Source organism: Lottia gigantea, assembly GCF_000327385.1.
Source record: "Lottia gigantea unplaced genomic scaffold LOTGIsca_14, whole genome shotgun sequence".
Taxonomy (NCBI): Eukaryota; Metazoa; Mollusca; class Gastropoda; family Lottiidae; genus Lottia; species Lottia gigantea.
Window position 1 is genome coordinate 4,107,017 of NW_008707617.1, and position 19,833 is coordinate 4,126,849.

General features: G+C 34.4%; 2 protein-coding genes across 2 annotated transcripts; one reads left to right on the top strand and one right to left on the bottom strand.

Moving 5' to 3' along the window:
* Positions 1-1,040: 1,040 nt before the first annotated feature.
* On the top strand, positions 1,041-6,102 carry LOTGIDRAFT_157659 (hypothetical protein; the record flags this gene model as incomplete). The annotated part of the gene is made up of 3 exons (XM_009049856.1): positions 1,041-1,092; positions 2,441-2,821; positions 5,651-6,102. The coding sequence occupies 3 exons, from the start codon at positions 1,041-1,043 to the stop codon at positions 6,100-6,102; spliced, it is 885 nt and encodes a 294-aa protein (XP_009048104.1).
* Positions 6,103-12,778: 6,676 nt separating this feature from the next.
* Positions 12,779-18,849, bottom strand: LOTGIDRAFT_230729 (hypothetical protein; the record flags this gene model as incomplete). The annotated part of the gene is made up of 9 exons (XM_009049857.1): positions 12,779-12,927; positions 13,290-13,498; positions 13,699-13,916; positions 14,214-14,375; positions 14,772-14,874; positions 14,995-15,179; positions 17,170-17,289; positions 17,794-17,963; positions 18,738-18,849. The coding sequence occupies 9 exons, from the start codon at positions 18,847-18,849 to the stop codon at positions 12,779-12,781; spliced, it is 1,428 nt and encodes a 475-aa protein (XP_009048105.1).
* Between the last annotated feature and the right edge of the window lie 984 nt (positions 18,850-19,833).

Sequence of the window (19,833 nt, forward strand, 5' to 3'; positions counted from 1 at the left end):
TAAAAATATGAAGTCAACTCACAGTTAATTCTTCATCTTTTAATTTTGGAAAAAATGTTGATTCTGTTTTATCAGCTGTTAATATCTTCTCGCAAATTACATGTAGAAGATCTATTCCAATTCCATGCACATTCAGGGTGTCTGATAGTGTTTTAAATTCACCAGATATCTTGTGATGTTTAATAATTGATTTTGCTAGAAATTCGTTAATAGCAAAGTTTATTACTAGTTGTTTCTCTGTCTTCTGGTTTAAATGAGCTAATATCTTATTTTTGTCTTTTTCTGAGAACTTGTCTTCCAGAGAAAATAAATCAGATTTTACAGAGTAGACTCTATGTGTATAAGCCTAAAAGAAACCAACCAACAAATAAATCACAATACATTTGAGAACTGACATCGTTTCGAGACTAAAAAAATAGTGGTCAGGGTGTGCTATGAAAACCTATTTTTTGTGCATCTCTGGAAATGATTAATAATTCACATGCGAAACCTCACGTGACCTTTGCATTTGCTTGTTTTGATAAACATGAGTTGTCTGTACAATATCAGCTAGCAGAAATTTTCTTGCTGTTTCAAAGCCACACCAAATTTATTATTTATTTCTAACATTATATACAGTGGTGTAACTTATATTTGTGCATATAAGCATTCAACATCGAATTTTGTCAAAATTAAAAAAGTTAAAATATTTTGTTTATGTCTTCGATGTTTCCTCAGATATTCTACAAAATAATTAAAATTGGTTTGTTTCGATTTTCTTTATGAATCCTTCACATAGACCCATATTTCATGAGCAACCAACTTGACAATGGCTGCAAACTCCATCACCTATTTTCGATCTATAAATAAATCGAGAAAAACCCGTTGTGTGGATACCCAGTTGTATAATTACCATTTCTTAGTATTTATCTTTAACAATATTTCATTATAACTGATGACTATTCCTTAAAAGAACAATGATTTAAAAAAAAATAGTGACAGACAAATTAAGATAAGTAAAACATAAGAGTTGCGAAAAGTCATTGAAACGACATAAGAATATGGCCCACGGAATCCGAGTGTCGTCTGCTAGAATATATTCTAGTGAACAAAGTCATGTGATAAACTAGCGGATTCCGTGTCATTAGAAAACTGCTGTGGAACACAGTGTGGGCCATATTATGTTGCTACAATGACTTTTAGCAATAAATCGCTCTTACGTTTTACATATCTTATTTTGTCAGATATATTTTTTTAAATCATTGTTCTTTGATTAATTGCCATTAGAATAAAATGAAATATTATTAAAGATAAATATTAATTGTACCAATGGGTATCAATACATGGTGTTTTTCTCGACTTATTTATAGATCAAAGTTAAGACTTAATGGTATAATAGTGGACATCATATACCTAATGGACCCTGCAAAGCATGGGAACTAATGTAATTGATTGCCTTGCAGAGCTCAACTTTGGAAAAATAATTAAAGCAAATAAGATGATAATGACATTGCAACAGTCATGTCTACCTTGATTTTGTATGAAAATAGAAAATATAAACAACATTTATCAATAGTTAGTAATAGTTAATAATGAATAATTTAACATATACTATCAAGATTGAGCCTATTATTCCTATTTAGCTATAGGTCTTTAAGTACATTATGGCCAAATTCTTTACACTGGAGCTTTAAAAATCATCTTGAAAGAGATCAGTCATTACTTCTAAATGTGAGCCTGCGATCATTTTAATGTAAAATATTGAAATAATATGGACTATGTCATTTAAAAAGGATTACAATAGGCTGTTCATGCACTGAAGGAATAACAAACTTTGCTGTGAAAGGACTTTTGAGTTTATGAATTAAATTTATTAAAGTTTTTGTTTATGCTTTGAAATAATAATGAATAATTTAACATATACTATAAAGATTGAGAAATGAAATGAAATGAATGGAGTTTTACGTCCTACTCTTCTGCACCTTGTGGGCTAATGAAGACGGGCAACGCCATGCAGGGTGCCATGAGGGACATTTTGCCAGGACAGCGGCATTAGCCTTCTCTTTTTCGATTTCCAACTGTCTGTAGTGTCCAGTGTTTCAGACTCCTCTGATCATTTTATGTATTGAGAGTTATGTCCCTTAATTGAATATGGCTGCGCCCATAACTAAGATGCACCCTGTCCAATTTTATGATTAAAATGTAGTTAAACTATATATATCTTTTACACATCCCCAAGATCCTCCCATAAACATTATATTTGGCATCGAGGTTAAGTAATGGTCACATAAATATCATCTACCATGGCTCAAATGTTAAATTCCAAAATTTCAAGCAGACTCCGACCATAGCTCATTGGCAACCAGATGGAAGAAATGGCGTGACCGATTTGATGTATACATCCTGGCTTTGGGTGTTAGGGATGATAAACAAAAACGTGCATTACTTCTACACCTTGCAGGTGAATCAGTTCAAGAAGTTTTCGATGGTTTATCTGATACTGGCGAAGATTTTAAAACGGCATCTGATAAATTGAAAGAATATTTTGAACCAAAGAAAAACATCAGATTCGAAAGATATATTTTCAAACAAGCAAGTCAGAATTCAAGTGAATCAATCAGTCAGTTCGTAACTCGCCTTCGATCACTATCAGCTACTTGTGATTTTCCTGATGTTAATGATGCCATTGCTGATCAAGTAGTCGAGAAATGCTCGTCTTCAAGACTTAAACGGCGTCTACTCAGAGAGAAGGATCTTAAACTCGACAATATCATAGATATTTCACAAGCTATGGAATCCGCTGCGAGTCAAACTAACCAAATGGATCATTCGTCACGTACCGGTACCACAAAATCAGTATCTGTCAACTATATGTCATCAGGTGGAACCAAGAATTCTAAACCTCACAACCATCCCAAATCTAATCGGCCAAAACCAAACCTGTGGCTTATGTGGTGGATTTTGGCCCCATGTAGACAAACCATGTCCAGCAAAAGGGGAAACCTGTTCTAATTGTGGAAGGTTAAATCATTTTGCAAGAGTTTGTAGAGGAGGAGGTCGATCGACCACATCAACGAATACCAAGACTTTTGCTAAACCAACCAATCGATATAACCAATCAAAGTCGAAATCCAATAATGGAGGATCCAAACCTAAATCAATCAATCTTATTCATGACAGTCAATCATCTTCTGACGATGAATATATTTTCACAGTCGACTCACCAACCAACAGCAAGCAACCGCTTACTAATCTAACCATTGCTGGTGTAACCATTCCTGTTATCATCGACACTGGAGCATCAGTCAATATCGTCGACAAGGAAACATATCAGAAAATCATCAAGCATAAAGCGTTAGAGTTGAGAACACCAAAATCTAAGATCTACGTGTATGGTTCAACAATTCCTCTACCAATCCTAGGAGTATTTGATGCTACTATAGAAACTCCAATCAAGCAATGTACGGCACTATTTTATGTCACAGACCAGAAAGCAAGCACTCTTATTGGGTACAAGTCTTGTTTAGAACTTGATCTAGTTCAAATACATCAAGTAAATTCTACAATATCATCTGATCTACCAAAGTCTGAGACTTTAATATCTGAATTTAAAGATGTTTTCCAAGGATTAGGCAAACTAAAAGACTACCAATTCCAAATCCACATAGACGAAACAGTTAAACCTATTGCTCAACCTGCGAGACGCATTCCTTTCCATACAAGAAAATTAGTTGAGGCTGAACTTCAAAAACTTCAAGACTCTGACATCATCGAGGAAGTATCTGGACCGACACCGTGGGTATCGCCCATTGTAATCGTACCGAAACGGAATAACACAGTCAGAATATGTGTTGATATGAGAGCAGCCAACACAGCTGTTACCAGACAACGTCACCCAACACCAACCTTAGATGAAATCATACATGACCTTAATGGATCCACAACATTTTCAAAACTGGACTCTTTCAAGGTTATCATCAAATTGAGTTAGCCCCATCATCACGCTACCTTACAACATTTGCAACCCACCTTGGTTTAAGAAGGTACAAAAGACTATTGTTTGGCTTATCTTCTGCATCTGAGATATTCCAGTACATAATCCAGCAAGTTTTGACAGGCATACCAGGTGTAAAGAACATCTCCGACGATATAATTGTCTATGGTAAATCAGACACTGACCAAAACCAATCTCTTCATATGGTATTTCAACGCCTACGTGAAAAGAATCTTAAACTAAATCTCGACAAATGTTTGTTCAACCAACACAAACTTGAATTTTTCGGATTTACATTCTCGTCTCAGGGTATATCTCCAGACCCTGCTAAAGTTGCTGCAGTCAAAGAAGCACCTGTTCCACAAGGTGTTGCTGCTGTTAGAAGCTTATTAGGATTGACAAACTATATAGCCCGATTCATTCGACATCACCGACCCTCTCCGAGAATTAACTAAAAAGGGAATCAAATGGTCATGGACTGAAGAACATCAAACAGCTTTCCAAAATTTCAAGGATAGTCTATCAGTCGAGACAGTTATATCGTACTTTGATCCTGCAAGAAAAACAGAGATCTTTGTAGATGCTAGTCCTGTAGGACTTGGAGCAATACTTACCCAAGTTGATGCAGATGATCATCGCTTCGTCATATCTTATGCTAGCAGAAGCCTATCTGATGTTGAAAGAAGATACTCCCAGATAGATCGTGAAGCACTTGCGATAGTTTGGTCTGCAGAACGTTATCATCTGTATGTCTATGGAAAAGATTTCATCATCATCACGGACCACAAACCATTAGAGGGGATTTTTAATAAACCACTTTCCAAACCTACAGCAAGAATTGAACGTTGGTTACTACGTTTGCAACCATACAACTTACTAGTCGAATATCAACCAGGAGCTAACAATCCTGCTGATTTCTTATCGAGACACCCTCAACCCTGCCAAACAAATTTTGATAGAGACTAGAAGAATATGTTAATTATATAGCTAATAATGCTGTACCAAAATCTATGACTTTAGAGATGATCCGAGAAGCTACATCGACGGATCCAGCTATGCAGAAATTGATTCAATCTATCAACACCAATATCTGGAATAAGGCTGATCCTGACATTAAACCATTCTACAACGTCAGAAACCAGTTATCGGTTGTTTCATCAGTTGTCCTCAGAAATTCAAAATTGGTAATACCAGAATCTCTACGTGATAATTGTCTCAAAATAGCTCACGAAGGTCATCAAGGAGTTGTTAAAACCAAACGATTACTTCGAGAAAAAGTATGGTATCCTAACATTAATCGAGATACAGAATCACTCATCAATCATTGTATACCTTGTCAATCAGCAAACACTGGAACCTCACCAAAACATGGAATTGTTCACGAACTTAAATCTGATAATGGACCCCCATTAAATGGTGCAGATTTTCAATCATATGCTAAAACTGTTGGTTTTCATCATGCACGTGTCACTCCTTACTGGCCTAAGGCAAATGGTGAAGCTGAAAGGTTTATGCGCACGATCGAAAAGTACATTCGTTCATCTTTTGTTGAAAGGGGAGAATGGAAGAGAGATCTTAATCAAATTTTACTCAACTATAGAGCAACGCCACATTCTACAACCGGTGTATCACCAGCTCAACTGTTGTTTAATCATCAAATCAAAACCAAACTTCCAGAAAATTCATTAGAAACACCAAGTGAAGACAACCACCAGAAATTGGCTAGAATAAACGATAAAGCTGCCAAATGTAAGATGAAATCATATGCAGATCAAAAGTTCCATGCCAAATCATCTGATCTCATGCAAGGAGACTTGGTATTAGTGAAACAGAATAAAGTCAATAAATTGTCTACACCTTTTAGTGCTGAACCATCCGTTGTATTAGATGTTAAAGGATCTATGATTACACTGAAACGACCTAATGGTAAAGTTTATGCAAGAAACAGCTCGTTACTAAAAAGAGTACCAACTACGTCAAATCAGCTCAATAAAGCAACATCCGATTCTGAAGATGACATCGAGGATGATAGTTATGCTCAACGACCAAATCCAGTAATTCCACAACCAATGAGAAGAAACCCAAGAAGACATCGTAATAGACCCTGTTATCTAAATGACTATGTTTAGGGCAATTTTAATTATTTTCTAGTCAATTAATCTGAACTGTGATTTGAGTAACATTATATTTAATCAATGTGCTAAATAATGCGTAATATTTTAAATCTAATCAAGTGGACAGTTATCCATTTTTAATTTTATTTTAACTTGAAAAGAACACAAATAACTTTCAGTGCTATTATGTAACCAGTGACAATGTTCTTTTATCTAAAGGGGGAAGGGATGTAGTGTCCAGTGTTTCGGACTCCTCTGATCATTTTATGTATTGAGAGTTATGTCCCTTAATTGAATATGGCTGCGCCCATAACTAAGATGCACGCTGTCCAATTTTATGATTAAAATGTAGTTAAACTATATATATCTTTTACACATCACCAAGATCCACCCATAAACATTATACTGTCGAGGGATCTTTAACGTGCGCAGCCTGTAGCACACGAGGCCGCGGTTTATTGTCCCATCCAAATAACTAGACGCTTTTTCCATGTCAGCCCCTCTTACCTGCATCACTGACAGGGGTAAACCGGGTTGAAAAATCCGAAGGTATTATCTCGACCTATGCCGGGATTGAACCCTGGACCTTCAGGTTAGCGAGCAAGCGTCTAACTCACTGAGCCACCGCGGCTCCCTATAAAGATTGAGATTGGGCCTATTTTTCCTATTTAGCTAAAGGTCTTTTAGTACATAGCATTTTACACAAAAGTAGTCGAGTTGGTTACTCACGAATTTGGGTCAAAGTGAGGGATTCATAAAGAAAATCGAAACAAACCAAGTTTAATTATTTCATAGAATATCCGAGGAAACATCTCAAACATAATGATAAAGAAAAATTTACTTTTGACGAAATTAGTTGTTGAATCCTTATTATATGCACGAATACAGGTTACACTGAAAGGGAACTGGTCTCTTATCTATCATCTTATCTTATATCCTTACCTGATAACCAAGGATACTTGGTCTGTAAAAGGTTGTATGTAAACATGATATGAATCTTGTCATAAATGCATGCCTCATTTTATAAAGTGAATGTGTTTTTGACGACGGACTTATTCGTACTTTATTCTGAAAATTTGTAATGAGTTACCCTCTCCCGATACTGGCTTCAGACAACAATTACATTTACTGGTTAATAACAGAGCCGTATATAGAGAGAGTCTGGCCAACTTGTGATCTCGCCGCGCTGAACCATGATTGGCGCAGAGCGGTCACGTGATTGAAGGCCGCCATATTGTTACCCTTCCCGCGACGTTTAGGCGTAGGAGCCTGGGTATTCTTTACGTTGTTTAAGCCTAATTCCTGGTCTTGTCTGGCAACAGAATGTTTCGATGTGTGGCATAGAAATGCTCTGTCAAATCTGGAGAAGGTATAGTGATGCACAGGTTCCCTAAGGATAAAAGGAGACGCAGAGAATGGGAAGTAAAGGTCAAACGATCCGACTGGACTCCCCACGACAACTCTCTTCTATACGATGTAAGTACATTCGATGATTTCAGGGGTTTTGCAAATCGTGTTATGTTCAGGTCTAAAAACTGGATATAATAGATATGAAAACTTTGTGAGAGGGTTTCTTTCCACGCACTGGCTATCTAAACCTAGGCCTAGACGAGGAGCATGCACCATGGCTTCTGAGACACTGTCAACAACATTTCTGATACTGATAGGCCTGCACATAATCGATCGATTTATGTTTTTCTATAAATGTGAAATTCTAAGACTATTTACTTTTTTAGTATTTATTATTATTTACTTCCAATCACTAAAACAAACAGTATAATTTAAAGGTGTGCGCCATATTGGTGCTTGTACGGTGAGGCAAGGGGCCATGGCTCCTAATCCTAATATTTGTGCTGGTCCTGATTTTCAACCCAAAACCCCCCCACCACCACCCTTCTCCCTATCAATATCATTGATTTCCTAAATGCCTATCAGTATTACCCCACCCCCTTTAGAGATCAAATGAAACGCCACCATTGTTTATGTTATTTCATTATTGACATTCGCAGAAAAATATGGAAGGGCAATGTAGACTGTGGGTCTAGACTATAATGTGAACACTAAGTCTTTTGGGCCAGTCACTTGTGTAAATTTTGGTTTCTCTTCCAGAATCACTTCGACGACAGTCAAAGAGAAACAGATCGCCAGGACAACAGCCGACAGCTGAAGCAAAATGGTTTCAAAGCTGAAATGATGATTATTGAGTGGTGTGATATAACTTTCATGCCTTCATGACATAAAATAAATTGTGCTGATTGAAACTGAATAATGAGCCTTTTTCTGTTCAGGTCCACAAGTAAAAGAGACAGGGGTGGGGAGTGGGGTGGGGCAGCGCTTCCTTGAATTATTTTCGCCTCCCCTATTGTTCCATATAGCTGTAGAATATACAGCTAGGCCCTAGCTATTTTAATATGGAAGATTACAGGTTTAATATTTCGGTGGTTAATATTTGGAAAGTGCTAAAATTCAAAATTTGTCTTCTTTTTGTGTTTTTGTATAGACATACCAAATTTTATCAAAATCGGTTAAAAACTGTAAATTCTAGAGCGTTTACGAGGGATAACGTCGGCCGCCTTGTAGCTAAGAGAGGGTAACAAGATGGCGCCTTGTGACGTAGTTGGCCAGACTCTCTCTATATACGGCTCTGGTTAATAATGCCCAACAGAAGTCTTATTTCCTTCCAAGTTTATATTCAAATGTAAAAAGCTTAATATGCATTTTTAGAGGGCTATAAACTAGAACTATTTCATTTGCTTTACCTTGATTTAAAGAGACATGTGCACCATTTTTTTTAACAAATGTACCTTAGGCTAAGTCTGAAACAGAAATTTGTTCACAGTTCAATGTCGAAATATGAGCCTTCAAATCCATGTGGGTCCAGAATTATCTGTGTTTGAAAGTTAAAAAGTTCTAGTACTTCTGAAGACTATTTATATATATTCAAGACTCAAATTAACCCCCCAAAATGGCGCACCTTTATAAGTTATGTGTAGGCCTAGGTAAGACAATGAATAAAATTATATAATAAGAACTACTTGTATTACCTGTATGGTTAAGACTTAATGGTATAATAGTGGACATCATATATTTAATGGACCCTGCAAAGCATGGAAACTTAATGTAATTGATTGCCTTGCAGTAATTGTAATTTTTGATATTCCCTAGACCAATCCATCCTGTGAGCCAGTGGACAAAAATTTCTTTGAAAAAATGGTTGTATTTAATCAATTTTAAGGAACACAGTTGGCCTACCATAGAGCCCACATATTAATGTGGAAACATGCTCTGAATGCTGATCACTTTCAGTTACAGTTATCATAGAAGGGAACTCAACTTTGGAACAATACTTGAAGCAAATAAGATGATAATGACATTGCAAAAGTCACATCTACCTTTATTTTGGTTTGAAAATAGAAAATATAAACAACATTTATCAATAGTTTATAATGTTATTTATGTTTTTGTTTATGCTTTTAAATAATAATGAATAATTTAACATATACTATCAAGATTGAGATTGGGCCTATTATTCCTATTTAGCTATAGGTCTTTAAGTACATTATGGCCAAATTCTTTACACTGGAGCTTTAAAAATCATCTTGAAAGAGATCAGTCATTACTTCTAAATGTGAGCATGCGATCATTTTAATGTAAAATATTGAAATAATATGGACTATGTCATTTAAAAAGGATTACAATAGGCTGTTCATGCACTGAAGGAATAACAAACTTTGCTGTGAAAGGACTTTTGAGTTTATGAATTAAGTCTGCCTTAGAAGTTCCAATCTCAAACTATTCTATACATCCAACATAGTATTCAATATCACAAAATTTACAAACTGGATTTTAATGAAACATTCATAGATAAATTAAAATAGAATTAAATTGCATTAGAGTTATAATTTGCATTTTTGTGTTTTTGTTTTAATTGCTCTGATCACTATATGATTAATCATTGTTATTATTTGTCTATCTGTGTCTAATCTACCTAGGCTAAAAAAGGTTATGCAGCATAGCTCCTTACAGTATAATATGACATTACTTTAATATAATCGATATAAACTACAATATATTTTTTTGTATCAGGTCTACCATATTTAAGGAAAAAGAAAAGGGGAGTATTATAACAAATATTACCATAAATCTTGTAATGATGTATTTACTATTTGTTCAATGTCTCTTCAACACATTTCCAAATACAATACATCTTTCTCTATCAATTTTCACTGTGGCTAGGTTATTTTGTATCAGGTAATACATTATGATATTTACAATCAATAATTTTTGATACACGTTCCTTTACAAAGCACAAGAATTTTGTGACTGATACACAAGTACAGCAACTCTCATTTTCTAGATAAACTTCAAGTGAACTATTGTACTTTAGTTGATACAATAGTGTGGTATATACAACAATGGTTTTTCTTGGTTTTTAAATTGCACTTTGATCAATTCATAACAAACTATATTTTGTGACCTTGGGTAGTATTAATATATGGGCTTTGCAATCATGGTTACCTTACAAGATAGCTTGCCAGGCAAGGTAACATACGCCAACTGGCAGCTGTCAGAAATGATAAAACAGTCTTTAGTGACTACAGTATGAATTTTCTCATATTAAAGAAATTTTAATAGTTTGAATTCAATTATATATATATTTACTGCCATTTATTTATACTGAGAAATTCCACCAAATTTTTAAAAATCAATATCAATAACCCAAATACATCAAATTATCTCATCAATATACATGATCACACCTTGTTTCATTAAAATCAACTGAAAACTGTAGTCTCTAATGCGTTCACAAACAAATTTTGACATGTTTTTCCTAAGTCAAGGGCAATAACTCAAAGATCGTTCATCGAAATATTATCAAATTCGAACTTGTCCAAGATCTCATCAATATCAATTATCACACCAAATTTCATTGATATCAGTTGAAAACTGTAGTCTCTATTGTGTTCACAAACAAATTTTGACCATTTTTCCTAAGTCAAGGGCTAAAACTCAAAACCGTTCATCAAATAATCGTCAAATTCGAATTTGACCTAGATCTCATCAATATAAATGATCACACCAAATTTAGTAAAATTAGTTAAAAACTGTAGTCTCTATTGTGTTCACAAACAAATTTTTATGCGTTTTTCCTAAGTCAAGAGCAATAACTCAAAAACTGTTGACAAAGATCTCATCAAATTTGAAGTTGACCAAGATCTCATCAATGTAAATGATCACACCAAATTTCATTAAAATCAGTTGAAAACTGTAGTCTCTATTGTGTTCACAAGAAATGTTGATGGACCGACGGACAGGGGCGACGGCAATATGGAAATGTGGACGTATAAAAATTAACAGTTAGTATGCTGTCCACAAATATTTTCTGATATATAATTATGGTGGGTATTATCACAGTCAATAGAAAAAACTTTATAAAATCAACAATGAAAAATTTAAATAAATGAGCAAATGTATATATTCCACAGTTAGGCCTGAGATAAGCATTCATCAAAAGTGAGTTCTTCTTAATGACATATAACATGAGCAAGTTCAATGAACTAGTACATTCTAGGTTTCTACACCTATTTGGGTTATGCATTGTGCAATAAGGATACTTGGTTCTAGAAAATATTGCTCAAACCAGACAAAGTATATGGACCGTATAATAATAAACATAAATAAAAGTAACTTAAAGATTCAAGATTAGATTCTAAAAATTACTTATATGAATCGTGATCAATAAGTCTAATTAAATAACTATAAGAAATCAGCTCTTAATGGGATGTTCAATTTTCAATAAGTAGGCTACATCACTGACCACTTTGACTAAATTTATGAACTGAATAAAACACTTGGTAACTTTAAAAAGACCTCATCACATTACATTACCCTAAATTGAAGCATTCACCAGATATCATATATAAGTCACAAATAAATCTACACTTTATTAGGAGTTATAAAGTTTTGTTTTAAAGAGAAAGATGCGCCATTTTATGGGGGGGGAGGAGTTTTGATTTTAATCTTGAATATATGTAAATAGTCTTCAGAAATATTTAACTAGGAATTTACTCTCTATTTCTATATGTCTTTCTATAAAACAATAATTGACAAGTCATCATTTTAACATTCACTTGCAGATGATTCTGGATACACATAGATTTGAAAGGTCAAATTTCCACGGTGAACTGATTGGCTTAGCTAAAAAAAAATCCTGTTTCTGAGACTAAAGTGTGATTGGTCAAGAAAATGGAGCAGCTGTCCCTTTAAAGGTATATATATTTTAGTTTAAATCTTCTTTATATCGAAGGATAATATATAGTAATTGTGTTATAAATATTAAATCTTACATCAAAAGCAGATTTACGAAAGATGAAAAAAAATTCTCTGAAGGTATAGTCTTCAAGCAGAGAGCCTTCATATCATACTTGACAACTCCTCAAGGTAATGGAAATTGTCATTTAGGAACATAAAATCTCTTACAAATACTTTCACATATACCCCAAAGGAAAACAAAATCTTTATACTATTCAACCAAACATTCTCTTTTCTTTTCATTCTTTTTCAGAATATAGAAAATAGCTTTCACTCAAATGTTGAGAATCACAATCATTTCTAATGGATTTAAAGATCTGACAGAGGTTAGCAATCCTGAACACAAGCTTTGAACTGCTTCATCTGAATATCAGTGTGATCATTTTTTAGGTGAGCTTTTCCCCATTGTTGCTCTGAGATTAACACAAGCATCAATCCATGTGTTGGGTCTGTCTATCATACATTGCCAAATAGCTATTTCTTCTCCTCGACCATCCATCCATTCTACAGCTTTATTTTCATATATTCCTACAAGACAGATGCATAAATATTGACATCATCATACTTAAACAAGGTATGGGCAACATGATATGACGGTTTGTGCCAGTAAGATTCGGCGCAGTGTTGGCTCTCAATTGCTATCACCATGGAAGAAAGTAAGGTGATGATATCTAATTATAAGAATGACAGGAATTATTGTAATTAGAACACAATTTATTCTATGTTTTAACAACAGTGTCCAATATCAATATCCAATAGGCTTCATAGACATATCTACTCCATGAGGAGATATTTATTTGCATTTGGATCTTTTACCATTAATTAAGCAAAAATCATCAAACTTAAGATCAGTTATCTAAATTCAACACTATAATTTAAACAATACTGACCTGCACCAAGATTAAATCTGATACCTCCCAAGAAATCATTACTAGAAATTGTATCATGGTCCCAGATGGTTAATTCTAAACTACGTTCTGATAATTCTTCTTTATCAATATCCTCAAACACAAACAAATAATTCCAAACTGGATTACAATTCTTCTTTATAGTAGGAGTTTTCTGTTTTCCTGATTTATGTTTATCTGGCAATAAATACCTTAAATATATTTAATAAAAGATCATTTGAATTGAACATGAACAGTGTAGGTAAAAAATTGCCTGTTATATCAATTGGCAATTTTCCTGAATATTGAAAATTAATTTAAGAGTGTCAACACCAACATAGGATCATATGAAGGTTTGTGAAAATTTCATAGGATGAGGTTAATAATAAATTGAATACTGCAAATACCGTACCCTTTACAAAATGGGTCTGATGTACCATTGGACCTTAAAGCTGTTAAATTTCTAGCTTCCTTCACCATAACATGTAATGCTCCTTTTCCAGTTTTACTCTTCTTCACTTTTGTTTTTTTGGCAGATTCTTTAGCTAATAAGTCTGGTGTAATGTAGCGTAGTGAAATGATCAGATCTCCCTTATATGGCATTAATGATCCCAGCTGGGGTTCTTCAAACTAAAATCATAAAATATTTCATTTTCAAAAACCTAAGCAACATCTGTTCTATTTTGCCTTTAATTCAAAGACTAATTGAACTGATCTGTTGAATTTGATTTAGCCACAATAAAGTTAAACCACTTGTGGCATACAATATACTACAAAAAAAGGCCATCAGTATATTCATTGTGGTATGATATTACAGTCAGATAAGACAGGCACAGTTTAGTTCAATGTCAGATAATAGTAGAGAAGCCTATTAAATGTATAGCTTTGTCCTAAGCTTGCAGTATGAGTTGAAATTGGAAAGCTTACCCTTTCTTGTAGAGGATACCATTTGGGAGATGAATCACCAAATTTATAGGTGTCTAAAGATAGAGTTACTTCCCCTAGAAAATCATTGTGACCAAATCTATCATTGTTCCAGACAGCTATCCATAAAATACGATTTTCTACTTCACTTTTAGATATTGTATACTGAAAACAATCATTACCCATTTCATTATTAGTTTAACTTGTGAATTAGGCAAAATGAATCGCATTATGACAATGACATGTAAATATACATATTTAAGGTAATCAGACACAAAGGAACATGTGGCTCTGAATATCATAGGATATATTACAAGGGCCTTATAAAATAACACAAAGCTGTCATCAATATTATTCATATCAATTCATCAATGTTAACAGGATGTTTTCACTCCTAACCACATCTTCAGTTAACACAAGTTCATCCAATATATACCTGATCTTTCTCAACAGTAGCACACTTTACGACATTTTTATATACCTCCCCCAATTCCACACATGATTTGATATACGGCTTAGTTAATGTTTTAATGTATGGACCAAGGAAATAACAACACTCACCCTCAAGACTTCATCAAAAACTGGACTCAATGTATGCTTCTTAATTTTAGTTTTTCTCTTTCCACCTCTGGTTTTATCAGGCAGTAGGTAAGTTTTGATGTATCTGAAAATTAGATCAAAAAGCAAATAAACAAAACTATTAACCAAAAAAAGGAATCAGAAAAATAAATGGTAAGAAATTCCTCTCTTATCACAGGCCATTGGAAACTGATAATTTACTTACGGGTCTGAACGTTTACGTTTGGTATCAACAGGAGCTAGATCTTTACATTGTTTAACGTAGATTTCTAGAGCACCAGTTTTATAGTTATAATCTATACCCAGTAACACTTCTCCAGATACCGGTATTTTACCATAGTTTATCTCCCCTGCATCACTATATATACTTAATATACTCTCTCGACTACCCTACAATACACAACGCAGAATGACATGCGCATTTCAGAATTGGGAATTACATCATGGTCACCAGAACACTCTACTTTTGACATGAAATATTTAGTTATTTGTATTGGGTTTCAATTTGAACATAACTATATAATCTACTTTTGACTTGGCAAATTTGTTGGTAAATCGAAATTTGCTAATTTTTTTTTATAAGGTGAATGTGAATATCAATAATGAAGGATTAATAAAGATATAATTTTTGCACGTTTTCATTAAAAAAGAAATACACCTCCCTTCCTAAAATTTCAACGAAAACTGTCAACAAAAATTATTTTCAAACAAGAAATGTCAGTTACATATCTTGTTTTGTTAGTAATGTTGTTAGTGTTCCAAATTTTGGATATAAAAGGTAACAAATAAATAGACAACTCAGTATTCATCTACTACAATAACAATAGTTTCCGCTAAAATCAAAATTAATTAACACTAAATTAAAAAAGGGGGAGGGGGACTTTTTTTTTGACCAGGGGAATTTCTTTTAGCCAAGCTGATCAGTAATAGTGTTCACATTTCACTGTTGAAATTTAGCTTTCAAATCCATGTGTGTCTAGAATTAACTTTGAGACACTACCATATAGAAACAACATTTCCTAGTTTGAGATTTTTTTGAAGGAATTCTGTGACTTTCGTACAATTTCTAGTACTTCTGTGGACTATTCAAATATTGAAGACTAAGATCAACAACCCAAAATGGTGCTCATATCCTTTAAATTAGTCTTTAATACAAATAATAAAGATAGCTTGCCAGGCAAGGTAATATACGCCCACTGGCAGTTTTGATTTTGAATAAAAATATTTAGCAGTAGAGTAACAATCACCAGTATGAAATATTCAACCTTCAGTCATAGACTTCTTTTGAACTCTTTAGGGCGATACTGAATAATATTGAGTATGAGTTATTGCCTTAGTTCTTGAAAACTCTAGAAGGAAAATATTCAATCTTCAGCGAATAATAAAACCGAGTTTTGTCAAAATCTGGCAAGAATCATGTCTTTTAGTGTTTAAGAGCTAAATTTGAAACCGTTTTCAAGAACAAGGGCAATAACTCATACTAAATATTCTTCAATTCTTCTGATTTTCAATAGGGTTCATCCAAGTTTCATCAAAATCCCTCAATAATTGTGCCTTCCAGAATGATTATGAGCTAAAAATTGAACGCGTTATCAAGAACAAGGGCAATAACTCATTCTAAATATTTTTCGATTCTTCTTATTTTCATTAGGGTTCATCCTTGGGTGATTACGAACACTAACACTAAGTTTCGGCCAAATCCGTCATGAATTGTGCCTTCTTGAGTGTTTACGTTCTAAAAATTGAACGCGTTTTCAAGAACAAGGACAATAACTCATACTAAATATTTTTTTATTTTTCTGATTTTCAATAGGGTTTATCCTTGATTGATAACAAACACTCATGCCAAGTTTCGTCAAAATCCATCAAGAATTGTGCCTTCTAGAGTGTTTACGAGCTAAAAATTGAACGCGTTTTCAAGAACAAGGGCAATAACTCTTACTAAATATTTTTTGATTCTTCTGATTTTCAATAGGGTTCATCCTTGGTCGAATAACAACACTCGTGCCAAGTTTCGTTAAAATCTGTCAAGAATTATCCCTTCAAGAGTGTTTACGAGCTAAAAATTGAACGCGTTTTCAAGAACAAGGGCAATAACTTATACTAAATATTTTTCGATTCTTCTGATTTTCAATAGGGTTCATCCTTGGGTGATTATGAACACTCACACCAAGTTTTGTAAAAATCAGTCAAGAATTGTGTCTTGTAGAGTGTTTACGAGCAATTGCGGACGGACGGACGGACGGACCGACGGACGGATATGGGTGACGACAATATACGCCCCCCCATTTCATGTGGGCGTATAAAAATGTTAAAATGTTATAAAAAAAAACCCTTCCACCAGATTCTGTTAGTAACTACCACCACCTAAATAACTTACACTAAACAGAGAAGACAAGCCCCTGCTATTGAGACTGCGTGTAGAACCCATAGATTTATGGGAGGCCACAAGATAGTCAATATTTTCATCTTCTTCATCTATACTATCAATACCCACTTTCTACAAATTTTATTTCAGATATTGAAGGACAGGGCAAGATATAGTGTGTATTATTGAGTATATTGATCTGTAACTAAGTTCTCTTACAAATCTTTAGATCAAGTGTCTCTTCCTACATGCTTCAGATGACTATATCTCTAGTATATATATGTCACAATACTAATTATAATTAGTCACAATAACATATATTATTATAATTTGTCACAATAACATATATTATCATAATTTGTCACAATAACATATATTATTATAATTTGTCACAATACCATATATTATTATAATTTGTCACAATACCATATATAATTTTATGTCTGGAAAGGGCATTTTGCAAAATGATATAAAACTATACCTATACACATATGTATACAACACATTTCTCTTGTAAAAGAAGTCAATAAGTTGCTCTCCAATTGTTTTGATTGCATACACAACACTGCAGACAAAAATCACAACAAACCATTTAAATAGACATAAAACATAATAAATATTAAGGACTATAATTACATCATTACTGGTAGTTGACAGTTGTAATGACGGTACTGATAAATGACTTTGTCTGGAGGCACCATGTTCCGGCGTATTATCTAATGAATTATTACCACTAATATGACCACTGTCTCCATGACTTCCTGTTTCATCTGATCCTTCATTGGTTACGGTTAATTTAATACTGTCTACAAAAAAAAATCAAATCAATTACAATGAGTAAATGCGTTTTTATTGTAATTCAGAGACACACAGATGGGAGATTTACTATTTAATGAAACCTGATGGCAACTATAATATTTGAAATATTGATCTGTTGTGTTTGAAGGTGTTTTCAAATAAAATTTTAAGATACTTAGTCATTTCTTCAGATTTTTCGGGTTAGTATCAATATTGAAATATACTGAAAGGCAAAAGAAATGTCACTTCTAAAAATACTAGAAAAAATTAACTGACTCTCAGACTTTAGTTCTGCCCTGTTTTTTAGTCAACTAATTTAACATTCTACTGGTCCTTTTTGTTGCCTACATTTGTGTTTAAAATGGAGTGGTTTGTCCTAATGCAAAAGTGAAATGGGACCCAGTTTCTGAATCATCAAAATCATGATGCACGTGAATATTGTGGACGGTATGGGTATAAAAGACAATCAAAACCATCAGGCTTACATTCGTCATTTGGATTTATCAGCCATGCCGAGATTATCCGGAAATGAGAGACAAGTGATCTGAAGACTGCAAGCAGGACAGAGTGCAAAGGTTGTCGCAAATGCATTAAATGTCAACGATACATCTCTTGTAACATCCAAGAGTTACCACACACAGACAAAATCGGTACATGATACGCCAACATCTGCAGAACCTATTTTGAATGGCCACTGAAAAAGGTCGGCAGACCATTGGCAACCACGAATTTTCCATCTGTGATCGCACAGTCGCCTCACTGCTAACAACATCTCCTGCTACCGTCCTGCACATGGATCAATCCAGATAGATCATCACCGACAGGCCCAACTGGCAGCATCAGAATTGGAGTCAAAAGCAATGGAGAAGAATCATCTTCAACGATGAAAGTCATTACTGTGTTTCCACGGTGGAAGGCAGAGTCAGGAGGGGCGAATGTAATGCTGATGTTTGTGTCATAGGACGGGACTCTTGGGGCAGGCTAAGAATCATGGTTTGGGTTGGAATTGCACTGAACCAGAGTATGGGGCCTGTGGTGTTTCAGAATATTGGTCCAGGCAGGGGTAATGGAATCACAGCTCTCCGCTACATTGACCAAGTCCTCAGACCCCACATTTTGGGTTTTTTTGCCCGTCACTGAAACCACACCTTACAGCAGGACAATGTCCGACCAGACACTGCCAGAGTCACCATGGACTTCCTCCAGCAGCCTTGGCCTGCTCTTAGTCCAGATTTGAATCTAATTGAACATTTGTGGGATGAGATCCAACACCGACTCAATAAAGTGTGCCAAATGCCGAAGAACTGTGTGAAACGTTCCTGAGGATATTGGCCCAGATACCAATGGCCTCCATCAACCGGCTAGTCCACTCCATGTACAGAAGATGTGTTGCTGTAGTCGCCACCCATGGCAGCCACACCAGATGTCTTCTGGTGCCTCTCCAAATTCACAATTTGAAAAAACATTGTTTATACTGCTAATTTTGATGAGTGTCAAACACCGACTTTCTCCAATGTCCTTACTTGCATATAAGCATTGGAAAATAAAGAAATATATATTATACGTGAGATTTCTTTTGCCTTTATAGATTGATTTTGAAAGGACACACATAGCAACTTCCTTCACATTGCAAACATCCAGGTGGCAGATTAACCAGCAATGGAAAAAAGTATATTCCAAATTAAACTGGAGCAAAGCAATTAGTAAATTGCGCATTTAGCTACAAGGGAAATGTATAGCTAGGCAGCAAAAGTCAATACAGAAATATCAAAAATAAATTTTGGACATACTTTATATGGTTATGGTATGAATTTCTATTTTTTTACAAGAAAAAATCAGGCAACATACTCAATCATTTAGCTAAATCAAATATGAATA